The sequence below is a fragment of the Notothenia coriiceps genome, unplaced genomic scaffold, assembly GCF_000735185.1.
Source record: "Notothenia coriiceps isolate Sejong01 unplaced genomic scaffold, NC01 NC01_scaffold00022157, whole genome shotgun sequence".
Classification (NCBI taxonomy): domain Eukaryota; kingdom Metazoa; phylum Chordata; class Actinopteri; order Perciformes; family Nototheniidae; genus Notothenia; species Notothenia coriiceps.
In genome coordinates, this window is record NW_011354858.1 from 43497 (window position 1) to 56970 (window position 13474).

The 13474-nt window shown below is 40.1% G+C and overlaps 2 protein-coding genes across 2 annotated transcripts; one reads left to right on the plus strand and one right to left on the minus strand.

Annotated features, from left to right (window-relative positions):
* Positions 1-956: 956 nt before the first annotated feature.
* Positions 957-3744, minus strand: LOC104953788 (transcription termination factor 2, mitochondrial-like). The gene is made up of 2 exons (XM_010780796.1): positions 3674-3744; positions 957-2797 (listed from the first exon to the last, which is right to left on the minus strand). The coding sequence occupies exon 2, from the start codon at positions 2788-2790 to the stop codon at positions 1651-1653; it is 1140 nt and encodes a 379-aa protein (XP_010779098.1). The 5' UTR covers positions 2791-2797; positions 3674-3744; the 3' UTR covers positions 957-1650.
* Positions 3745-7235: 3491 nt separating this feature from the next.
* Positions 7236-8561, plus strand: LOC104953789 (troponin T, cardiac muscle isoforms). Its single transcript, XM_074112256.1, has one exon. It carries the CDS (start codon positions 7385-7387, stop codon positions 8201-8203), a length of 819 nt encoding a protein of 272 aa, XP_073968357.1. The 5' UTR covers positions 7236-7384; the 3' UTR covers positions 8204-8561.
* The last annotated feature ends 4913 nt before the right edge of the window (positions 8562-13474 follow it).

The following is a 13474-nucleotide window of genomic DNA, read 5'->3' on the forward strand; positions in this document are numbered from 1 at the left end:
CAGGACTGAATATTATCATGTGGACTTCAAAGCACTGCGACGTACTGACGACTCTGAAGCGACTGTGTTCGTATCTTTAGGTTAACGTAGTCGTGACAACAGTCCATGTGTATATAATGAATTTGCTAATTTGACATACAACTTGTACATATTTGAATATTGTATGTGCGTTTTTTCTCTATGTAGCCATAGACCCATTGATATATTTTTGATATATGAAATCATTGTGGACGGATCTTTGTTTTTTTTGAACATTTTGAATAAAACAACCTTTTTAAAATGTCCATTCAAGAGCGAAACAATTTGATAAATCTTGTATCTACCCTAATACAGTTGCCTGTTCTCTCACTTGTTCGACTATCTAATTTTACTCCTTTTTAAGCCGTACAAGATGTCTATCAACAAGTGTTTCAATCATTACTTTTCTCTTTCTGCTACTGATTTTAACATCAACACTGCAGAGGCCATATCAGTGTTTTTATCAAGTTGTTGCCAGATCAACTGTTACTGAAAAAAGCCGACAGAAATACATATTCTTCAAATCTGCCACCTTGTATAAGCCTCAATAAGTGTACTACATAATCGTCTTTGAGCACAATGAGAAGCTACATAAATACCATCTATTATTATTTTTTTAGAGAGAACTGCTTCTTTAATAAACTTGATTAACTATACAAATGGTTTAAGTCTATTCTTTAAATGTAGAACTGACGAATTGTAAATCGTTTAACCTTTAGAAAAAACTGGAATAAGTGTCTTATTTCGGCATCTGGCAAACCTATTCAAATGCAACTTTTGTAGGTTATAGTTAGTAATACCATTGCGCTGTTGACTCTACACATCAACACATACAGTACATGCAAAGGTTTTCCCTGAATATTGACTTTTCTAATTGAGTCTGATAGGAAAAGCAGCTTTTTAACACCGAAACGATAAAAGAAAATACAAATACATAGTTATACTGTATGTGCCATTTATTATTGCACAGTAACCACAATCATTTTGTAAGTACAGTAGTACATCTTGATTAACAAGGACGGCACTCATTTCCACGCTTCACTATTCCAACAGTTGTCACAGAAGATACGGTACTTGGTGGTTTTCTGTAGTTGAAACAGTGTCATATCTTCACTCAGCATAATGAAGGCCACAGGCGGAGAGGTATTAGTTTCATAATAAAGTTGTTCTCAACAGAAACAACTGTATTGCTAAAGGTTTGTTTTTTACTTGAACCTGCCTCCCTCTTTATTGTGTCTTGCAAGAATGATGAATTTGTAAACCCCTCCCAAAATCAGCATCAAATAAAATTTTCCCGCCAATACAATCACTTTATAAACAGCATATTGCAACTAGGAATGCGCAAGATATCTATTTTTAAGTCATCACCATGACATCAACGTACATCTATACTGAGTAGTTTCAGTAGAAAATTGCACTTTAAAATGTAGCTATCATTCTTTTTTTTGGTGCAGTTCAATTTGTTCAATAAAACAATAATGCATTTTGACGTTTTACTTAAGTATACTGAAAGCACCAGAACAGAGCACACTTCTATCTTTTTAAAAAAAAAATCGTTATTGCGATATTCAACAACTATTTGCATATTTTCCTCATACTGTGCAATGGCAGCATATCGATAAATTCTGTCATTCAGTCCTCAGCAGATCTGAGAGGAGCTACGGGGTTGAAGAGCGGCCTCTGCTGCCGGAGCTGCAGCTTTCCATAACTCATCTCAAAGTCCTTCTTGGTTCCCACGACAACGTCCAGGCTGCCGGAGCGCACGTCGTACCCGTAAGACGCCAGCTTCTGGATGCGATAAAGCACGATTTCAGTGGTGAGCTCCAGGACGTTTGGAGATTCTTTCACCTGCTCCATGCTCACTCCAACATCCATCAGTCCGTGAAACCGAGCCACCAGCGTTGGTAAAGAGTAGTACAAAATGGCGGGGCAGTGGATCACAATTACCTTGAGTTCGTCTTTGGAGCATTCGAAAGCTTCCTCGATGAAGGCGAGGGCCTGCTGCATGCACTCAGGCCGCAGCTCTGCGATGGAGGCTCGGAGGCTGGAGACCAGGCCGAGGAGCTCCTCCGTGGAGAAGCCCTGCTCCCTCAGGAAGCCCAGGCTGTCCCTCCAGGCTTCAGCCGGCCGCAGCAGGATGAACGGGTTCTGGCTGAGGAGTTTCTGCAACCAGATGCGCAGGTTGCCTTCATCTCCGCCCAGGTCCAGGTAGGTCTCCCTCAGCGTGTGGATGACCTCCTTGTTCAGCACCACGGGGCGACTGAAGCTCTGCGGGGCGCTGGCCATCAGCTTTCCGATGATCCTGTTGCTGAGGTGCAGGCTCTGGAGGTAGAGGATGTTGTCCCGCTGGTTGCTATAGTGAGTCAATGTGAAGAAGGAGGCCGGAAACTTCTCGATGATCCCCATGAGTTCACGCTTGTTGGGGCACACGGACACCCAGAGGTCCCGCTGAGCGGCCACGTCCTCGGGCCGACAGAGGACCGCCTCAGGGTGGGTCTCCAGGATGAGAGCGATCACTGCTGTGTCCGCCCCCATGTCCCTCAACACGTCAGCCGTTTCAGACACATACGAAGATTTCTCAGACAGAACCCAGGCTTTGAACTTGCGAACCTTCCGGATGTCCACCGACAGCTCGTAGAGGGAGTCCACGGTGAGCTGGTTCTCAGGTTTTTTGTTGGGGGATGTCACTGTGAAGGCTGAGGCAGAGTTAGGGACGAGCAGCCTTATCCTCTGGCAGTAGGAGCACAGGGAGGCAGTGGTGACACGAAGCATAGTGGATCTGCACGGAGAACAAAAACTAGTTAGAAAATAGAAGGTATAAGTGCATCAAAGTGAACACCGTAGACCTTTAGAAAAGGGATGGAGGAAAAATTGGATTCCTTATAGAATCAACATTTGCATCTACTAAGATTCTGAATCGTAAGAATTTCAAAATAATGAAAAAAATCTAAACTTCTTAACTACTGAGTACCATTTACAGATGCAGATTACTCCCATTTATTTTTGAAAATGCCTAAAATATATATTTGTTGTTAAATAGTACACAAAATGTAAATTCCACTATAAAATGGAGTAATCGGGGATCCCCAACCCCCCAACAACCAGCAAATGTTTACATTTCAGAATCTTTAAATAAGAAATAGTAAGAAGAGAAAAGCCATGAAGGAAACTAAAAGATTAAAGTCAGAAAAAACACATCAAATAATGTGTTGTTTTATCCTTGACTTAGTTCTAAGACACAAAGAAACTATAAAATGAACACTTAAGTTATGACCCCTTATGACTTCATGGACACATGCATACGGCCACTACACACTACACAGTCATATAACTGGAAATAAATAAAGATATCAGAACATTTAAAATATAATTAAGACATGTAATGTAAGAGTAAAGTTGAACTTAAATGCATGAATCATGAATGTTCTCACTCAGTATTCAGAGGCTGGAACAAACAGAGGGAACACTGTGTTCTGAGTGCTGGCACAATGCACAGAACATGTTATATGAGGGCTGTTATCTTGCATAGGCTATGGTAAAACCAGTGCCACACTAGAGACAGACAACGCATGCAATACGTTATGACAGCGTCGAAGAAAACACACTGAGAAAATGTGTTTGTGTGGAAAAAGAATGATAAAACAGCTCATTTTACCAGCTTCCGACTCGAGCCTTTCAGCCAGAGGACTCCGATGTGTAGACTGCCCTGCTTTCATAACATGAGAGGGGGAGCTGGGCGGAGTCAGAGAGCAGAAACACATGATAGACATGTGAGTGCAGCCCGGAGGGGGGCGGTGTTAAACATCATAAACATATCTACCTGATTTCTAATAAAACAACAACCAGAAAGTTCAGTAGACAATGTATTATTGCTGGGGAATTTCACATCAATAAAGCCAAGTTCTCAAGTTTTTAAGATAATACTTTGAGTCTAATTTATAATTAAATCACATTTATAGGGATTAGTCTGAAGTCACACATGAGAGTCCACACAGGAGGATAGTAATGGTTATTTTCACACATTATTTAAGCATTTGAATTAGTAGGAACCACATCCTTTTTCATTGTGTTTTATTGTTTCATTGTCTTTTGTGTGTTATTTTTCTTTTAAAATATGTTTGAACATGTCCCTTTGTCAAAGTTTTGTGTTAATGAGAGGGCACACAAAAAACTGCCCACATGTGAGTATATCTGTTTTAAAAATGCACATCTCTTCAACAAATAACATAGTTTTCGAGGAAATTGTCAAAACCTTGGCTTCAGGTTTTTCTGTTTCCTGTTTTATTTTGAAAGGACACTCACCTCTTGCCTTCGTGTGTTTGTTTTCCCGCCAATTTGATTACCTGACCCGCCCTAATTCGTTCCCCCTGTGTCCCATTGGCCCAGCAGCTAAAGGGTCTACAAATACCTGCTCTGTTGCTCCTTTTTTCGGTTTATAGTTACTTTTTTGTTTGAAATTCGGATACCTCACCTGTAGTTTTCAGCTATTTTCTTTTAGATTCTAGTCTGTTAGTATTTTGTCAATTAAGTTATTGCGTTGTTCCTGCTACCTGCTCGTCTTTATCTGTGTTTGGGTCCAGCAGACACGATTGGCTAACAGGGATATAGCTGCTCATTCACTCTTGGCTTCTGCAACCAAATGTAGGGTTGCATGTGATTCTGATGGGTGAGTAACAATGTATTTTATTTCTCTAGTCCTGTTCCATTTGTATTTTTAGTGTATGCCATGTATGTATTATTTTATGGTGCATCAATGGGTCAGTTGTGTCAGGTCATACATAAGCTGTTAAATATTTTTGATAAAGTGTCTATAAAAAAAAGGTGCATCATTAATGAGTAATATTAGAATCGGTTTAGCTAAATATGCTACAAACTATAAATATGAATCAGCACGGTCAATGAATGTCCTTAATTTGACAGGAATGGTGACAAACAATAATTTAAACTGGGAATAGTGTAATGCATACATCCAACCAGAAGAGGCCGCTGTGTGCCAAGTGTTTCCTCCCAAAGTGCTTCTTCCATGATTGGCACTCTTTTGGACTAAATAAAGTTTAAACAAAGTTTAAAGTTATTCCATCTGGGGGAAAGCACTGGCTTCATTAGGACATGACAAATGACTGCTTTACTCTGGATCAATGCAAGTCAAGTTGTTTTGTGTGTAAATAGACATTTTCAACAATAAGACGAGTTGCAAGGCGAATAACTTTACACAAACAATAATTAAGACCAAGTACAAAAGAAACACATTATTAAAGGACTTCAATTTGATTAAAAAAAAGGGACTTTGAAGTGACATTTTCTTGGTTGATCAGAATATAAATACTTTATCACAGCTAGAAAATGGATTTCATGATGGCTGCTCCTTTTTAGATTGGAATACAATAAAAATATAAAAACATACAAAGTTGAGGTAAGAATGTTAATTTAAAGATAAAGTAAGGATATTTATATAAACATCAGAAGTTAGGGTAAAACGTCCAATAAAGGTAAAATAAACCCATCTCTATAGTTTTTTTTCATTGAGTTCTACTACTGAAAGAGTAGAGTTTCTGAACTGTATCCATTTTACTCATCTGTTTATTTCGGACACTATGAAACAGCAGAGGGTATTGGTATTTATAGCATGGATAATGTGTTGCTTTTCTTTGCTGATGGACACAGTTGTCCCCTGCCACCACTAAGAGTGCTTTGAGTATACAGGAACCACCTGCTGTCTCCTGTAGTGCACAGACGTGTTTAACGTGGATAACACAGCCATGGGACCTTTTAATAGGCATCACAACACTAATGTACTTTTACTTGGCTAAAATTTGAACTCCGGACTTGTAATGGAGTATTTTTAGATTTGTATTTCTATGTTATCGTGTTGTCTGCCACGTACATGTAGAAGACTACCGTCAGGAAGTTCCTCCCAAGGAGGCGTATGAAACTCTTTCATTGGGACTCTCAGACACAGAGCACCTGTCTCTCTCCGTCAGTTATCTCATCCTCTACAAACTGCGCTTCAGTCTTCACTGATAACTCAAAACTTGGAAACATAAATTCTTGACATCGACATTTAAGTGTTGCAGCGTTGGAGCAATTACACTTTAATCCACACAGCGCTGAAAGCTGAAAGCCTCTAATAGCAAGAATGTTTTAATTACATTCCAAAGTGGAGACATGGCCGTGCAAGATGAGCAGTAGAGCTCATCTTGAACGGCATTGCTCTTACTGAGGTCTTCAGTGGGGCTTTTCGCAGTTTATTCTTTCAGAAATGACATTTGTTATCCGAACATTCAAATGACTGCTATAACAATGGTTACTTTACAAAAATGTTTTTAGATGTATACAAAACTGTACAACATATAATACTGTTTACTTAACTTCATGTTGCTCACAGCTTTACTTATTTGTCACTTCAAAAATCATTTTTTTGCATTAAAAGCACAAGATGTTGCCAAGAGATGCCAGCTTTACAGGGTTATTTTGTTAAGGCTGCAGGGTGCAGGATATTTAAGTGTATGACTCACGTTGGATATTGTGACAGCTGCAGCTTCCCGTCATTAAAATCCTCACCAGCTCTGACGCACTTAAGAGATTGCATTGTGCTTTCTTAATGGAACTTCTTAAACACCAGTTTAGTGGCTTTAGAACTAGAACGATAAGTCCCCTAATGTGTGCACGCTATTAAGGCTGTCCTCGACTAAAGGAATGACATTTCTTGATTTGTATTGTCAAATCTGTAAGACTGAGTTTCTCCACAAAGAAAAAAGGCAACAGCACCATTTTTAGCCTTGTGTTTACCCACCCACAAAGTTCTTGGAAATAACTCAACTAAGCCTAGGCAGCTCTGGGTCAAATATCTATGAATTAATCTACATTGTTCTCTATTAAACACCAGATTCCACATCTCTGTCTCCTGTCAGCACCAGAGGCTCCGTGGGCCTCTAAAAGTATGAATGTTATTTGTTCCTGATGATACTAAGTGTTGCATTCTGGGCCTGGAAAGCACCAGTGTGTGTGCGCATCTGTTGTGTATCTGAAATAGTCTCTCATCTTGTCCTTACAAAGGAATGAGGAGGCGCTGTAGGGTCAGAGTATGAACACGGGGGGGGGGGAAAGAGTAAGTCTGAAGTTTGGTGAGGAGAAAATAGACTCCTCCATCTGTCTCAAAATCCGCCCTGCTTCTGACCCACACTCTGGAGACTTTGGTCCGCCTGACGTCACATGGTGAAGGCAAACCTTTAAAACCCCCCGCTCTTCAGGCCCGAGACCCCACTCATCTCCTGTGTGCACAACACCAGCTGGTCTTGGTGTTCATCCTGCTTTCTCTTCCCTGGAAAACCTCCCACGTACCATCACGTCTGACACCGAGGAGATTATGGAGGACTATGAGCAACAGGAAGAGGAAGAGGAGGAGGTGAATGAGGAGGAAGAAGTTGAAGAGGAGCATCAGGAGGAGGATGAAGCAGAGAAGGAAGAGAAGCCTGCGGAGGAAAATGAGCAAGAGGACGACTCCAAATGGCGTCCTAAAACTACTTATGTTCCAAATATCGCTCCTCCGAAACTCCCTGACGGTGAGAAGGTGGATTTTGACGACCTTCATCGCAAGAGGTTAGAAAAAGACTTCAATGACCTCCAGACCCTCATCGAGTCCCATTTCTCCACCCGCCAGAAGGAGGAGGAAGACCTCATCCATCTTCGTACCCGCATCGAGCGTCGCCGTTCAGACAGAGCGGAGCAACAACGCGTGCGCACCGAGCAGGACCGCGAGCGGCAAGCACGCCTGGCCGAGGAGAAGGCGAGGCGCGAGGAGGAGGCGGCCAAACTGCGCGCCGACGAGGAAGCCAAGAAGAAGATGATCTTCACCAACAAGTCCTTCGGCGGCTACCTGCAGAAGGTGGACCAGAAGAAGGGCAAGAAGCTGACGGCGCGGGAGGAGAAGAAGAAGGCCCTGATGGAGCGCAGGAAGCCGTTCAACATCGACCACTTGAACCAGGAGAAGCTGGTGGAGAAGGCCCAGGACCTGTGGCAGTGGCTCCACCAGCTCCACGCAGAGAAGTTCGAGCTGGCCGAGAAGCTGAAGAAGCAGAAATACGACATCGCGGTGCTGAGGAACCGAGTGAGCGATCACCAGAGGGGCTCCAAAGTAGCAAAGTCCTCCCGCAGTGCCAAAGGCAAGTCTGGCTCCTGGAAGTAGGCTACAACTGGACTGTCTCTGGACTATTTGTCTCCTATTTCCATCCTGTATCATAGATCTCTCTGAGGGGTTGTGTGTGGATTTGAAGGAGGAATCTCAGACTGAAGTACAACAAGTTAACCAAGCCTTGAATAATGTACAAATATCTGATTGTTCTAACGTTGTGATGCCTCATTAAATCTGATTGAATGTGGTGGTGTTGATTTCACTACTCAGAGTATGCAGTGGTTTTGTCCTCAAAAGTTTCCTATTTGGACCTGTGCTGTTAAAGATTTGTTTTGTATTTGACAAAGCACATGTAAATATCTTTATGTCAAAGGCCATTATTTCAGTATTGTTAAAATATCCGCCCTAAATAAAAGTTGGACCTCAAGGGTCTTTGGTTCTTGAATGACTGTTCGTGTTTTTGTAGCTTTAGTTGTGTGGGTGGGGGGGTGTAAAGATGTAACAGGTGTTGCACAGCTGACTTTAAGGAGCTAATTTAGTCTCTGAGGCTCAGGACTAGCATTGTTATAGAAAAACCCAACTGTTGACTGACAGGTCAAACCTCTGACCCCCAGACTCTGCAGAGCGGAAGAAACGTCACTGAGGAGCGTTTGATGTCGTAAAAGACTCTTGTCCCTTTGCAAAAAAGACACAAAAGCTCTTGCAGATTTGAAATGAAACGGTTATGTCATTCTTTGCCCTCTAACTTGGCATCAGTTGGAAAATAATATTAGTATTTCGACCAAAGTTACCAATAAGCTAAATGAGGAAGTGTAAAAGGCTTTTTATTCACTCTATTGCACAATGTTTAATAATTATTGGCAGGTAAAGGTGTTCAAAATGCACTAATTCTGTTTTTGTTCACCTGAAATGACAAATGTACAAATATTGTGTTAATCTAATCATCATTAATCAGTTTTATAAAATTGAAATACGGTATATTGGCAGAACTTACTGCGTAACAATTTCTTTACATTTCTATCAAGTATTTCATGTTTTTAAAACTTCTCTGGACCTTTTTACTTTTTAAAATCACAACTCTCCTCAATGCAACAAATTATCTTAATCCTGGAGAATAAACATGAAAACTTAATTAAAACATGTAGTACATGCTGATACTACTCTGTACCTTGCTAATACATACATGCATATAAATACAGTTTCATTGAAATGCTTAAGAGCACAATGCAGTTATCTGAATTCATTGACACACATGATGTGATTTTCATATTTGTTTGTCCTTTTGTCATCTTAAAATACATTCTGCTGTAGGTCAAACACAAGTCAAAGTATGCAGTATTGAAATGTTAATCCCACTAGGTGGCACTGGAGCACCTGCATTTTTAAAACCCCGTATACGGAATATTTATCCATTAGATTAGAAAAGCCCAGTTTCTTGACATTTTGCGGGTACGAGCCTATTGGATGTTGAACTTGTTTCAAAGCCTTTAATCTAGAAAGTGACGTTTAGTGGCTCTTTGACTAAAAGATTACTAGACCTCTTGTCATTTCCCCTGCTAGTTCAGACAGACTTTTCCAAAGAAACAGCAGAAAAACACTTTTTTGGCCAACAATAATTCAATGAGCTGCAGTACCGCTGTCTGGCTCTCAAGGCCGTGACAAACCATTAAATTGGAGAAGCATCAGGTTACCATAGAGACAAGGTGAGGCTATCTATGTGGTCAGCTCTATACAGTGTATACTAACAGTATACAGCCTCAACACGCCCACTGTATTGATGATGTGTGAAAAACTCCTGACGGTCCTGACACACCGGTGCATCATCTGTCTATGTCCACAAGATGTTCCCACACAATATAAGGACTTTCTTTAAATCATTCTATTGATTTATCCATTTGAAACCTTTTCCTTACGTCCTCCATTACAGTCTTTCATGTATCAACAACCATTCTGGACCCTATTACTTTAGGATCCCAACTATACTCATCTTTGGCACCCCAATGATTTACATCTTTGAAAAACCTTTAATGAATACAATGCAAAAGTGCGATCAAACCCCAATTTGATACTGTATGATTTCATGGATGGAATTAAACTGAAGAGACATCTAAACGTACTGCACCTGTCTGCGAAATATAAATGACCACCTGTTGGTGAAAAATGAAAAGCACATGTTTCTATTATTCAGGCTCAGTAGCACCACAGATGTTAGTTAGAACTATCTATATGGATTTGATTCCACTAATTCCTTTGATTTATAAATTGGCAGCATTTTACTCACACCCTCAGTTACAGTTTCTTTGTTTTTGTGAAGTATTTAAACCATTCTTGACTTCTTCACTATCCTCTCTTTTCTGGCACCATGATTTTTATTTATATGTTTAACCCTTTAATGCAAAAATGCTCTGAAACCCCAATTGGCTATTCTGTTGGGATGCAATGCAGGATTCACTGTTTCCAGCCACACTTTCAGCTTTTATGTGCTATTTTTAAATTAGAATGCTGCAGATAATTTTGAATAACTTCATTTGTATTGCCCTTTTCTAAAAATGACCACAAAATCCCTCCATACAATATAATGCAACACTGAAAATGGAAATAAAAGGATATATATCACACACACACACACACACACACACACACACACACACACACACACACACACACACACACACACACACACACACACACACACACACACACACACACACACACACACACACACACACAGCAGATATTATTACTACACTGGACGAGTTTTTATATAGATAGAGGACGGAGGAACAAAGCAGTTCAAGAGATTCTTGATTCCGTCTGAGAGGATTCCTGCGTGCCTCAGTGTGTATTTAAGTCCACAGGATCCAGAATAATGGCTTTTATGAGATGTTCCTATTAATAATTTACAAACGTCTTTAATGATAATGAAATTACATTATGCCTGTTGGTGAGCACCATGAGAGATAAAAACACATTTCGAGTCCTCCTTAACAATACAGCAAACTCCTGTGTGCTTCAGGATTCAGGACACTTCTGTTTAATCTGGTTTTGTTCTGGTGACCAATTAGAGAAACATCCTTTTTTTTCCTGAAGTAAAACACTATAACAATAACTTGCCGCATTAGCACCGTTTTTATGTCATGAATCAAGCAGGGGTGTTAAGGACATCATTTCAGACCTTCAGTAAATTACTGTCGGAGTGACACAAAACAATTTTTATAATGCCTCCATGCTAACTTGCAATAATTTAAAAAGTGTGCAGTTCAGGGTTTTTATCTTCCGTGTTATCTGACCGAGTGACTCCAGTGACAAATCCATAGGTGTTATTGCTACACTATTAGATTTTTCAACAGTTATCACATAATGTAGAAAAAAATCAATACAATCCAATAAAGAGGTGTTGCCGTGTAGAAATACAATTCAGCATTGATTCGGAGTCACTGGACATTTGACATGGTAGCTATTGATAAAAACTGAACTGCTGAATCTTAATATTTGTATAAAGTAATTTTATAGAATAATCCCTAAAAACGTTTTTCTTGTTTGTGTTCAGTTTAGTAATTACATGTTGTATGGATTTAGAGTCAATGGGTCACATGATGTAGAAGCTTTTGAACAAAATTGTGACTTTTGCAGAAAAGCAAAAAAGGAATGTTCAAATACAGTGTAAATATGTATATAAAACAGGTGTACTAAAATCCAATAAGAAGAGGCGTGTCCTACTCGTCCAGTGTAGTAATAATTCCTGCTATGGATTTATGTTTAAAAGGTCACATGACATGCAAGCTACTAAAAATGATTTTCCATTAAAACATTTAGGTAAAATCAATTCGTAAAAAATCTGTAGAAAAAAGGGTGCAACAAAGGACACTTTTTTTGTTGTTGCGTAATTGTCACTTGTATTTGCTAGTTAGTAAGGAGGTATTGAAAATAACATTACCATTTGAATGACACTAAAGTTATTTATTGAAAGTCCCTATTTGAAAGCCTGGTTTAAAGAGAAAGTATATTCATCAATTTGACTGTTTAAGCTGTAAAATGTCCGAAACATCGGTTTCATTTTAGTTTAGGATTTGAATACTTCCCTTCTCCACTGGCTGGACTTAATTTGGCATATTAACCACTTCAATTAACTGAAGTCGCTAATGGAGTACATGCATTTTTTATTAATTAGGGATACAATTGGGTACTAAGTAATACTCATGAATAAACCAGGAGTTAAGCAACATGACACCCTATTGAATAAAATCTACAAATCCCTGTAAAAATGCACAGAACACAATATATTTGTAAGGTTCATTTTCCTCTGAGTTCTCCTTAGCTAGCAGACTTCAACGTGTTGTTGAGTTTAAACACACACTTGCTGCAGCTCTCTGGATGCCTTTAGCCTGAGGATAAATGAGCCTGCCCTGGAGACGCTGCCGTTTGCCTTCTCTCCAGCCTCCTCCAAATTGAGGTGGGAGTTGGTGGTAGCCAGAGGTATAAAGGAGACTTAGCCTATATCCGACAGGGCATTCATCTCCGCAGCTCCTCGCCATCCTGCAAGTTTCCAGGTCGCAATCCCTCCGGACGTATAAACATGTGAAGTCGCCCTGCATCCTTTCAGCACTTCTTACCTCTAACCATGCAGTTCACATATACACAGCCTCTATAAAAGCACTCAGATATTTTATTTAAGATTCAAAGGATTTGTTGTTATTTACACAGTAGCTGTGGGGGAAACTTCTGAAGCAATTGGAGTCAGGACTCAAAGAGAGACACGAAGGAGAGCTGGAGCTTTGATGGCAAACACTGACGGTTTATTTGGAGCTTCGGCCGGAGAATTCACAAGACATGTCACGGGCCACGATCTGACCACACGGTTGAGGTGCACAATCAATTCTGAAGAACTCTACCCTAGACCCATGTATTTAGCTAGTTCTGAGAGAATAATCAACATGCTGCATAACAAGATAGAACCATAACACCTCTATCAGCTGCCGCCAACAGGCAGGAACAGGGAGACAAAACACAGAGCACAGCAGCCAAGGTTGCCTGTGCTCAGTCAGGACAGTATGAACTGATCAACTGGGTCAAAGTTATGAGCCTTGGAAAATATTTCCCCAACAGTAGCTGAACATCTCAAGTCACAGGCTCCTCCAAAGTTAGTGAAGAGTTCCAGCTTCGTCCTTTTTCAGTTTGAAAAGACACTATTGCCATAACACCTCCAATCTGAAGCTGAATGACTTGTCTTTAATAAGTAAAAGGAATAATAAATTAGGTGCAAAAGTATTAGCTTCAAAATATACTTAACAAAACTGAAAGTATAATGCACTGGCCATTTTTCCA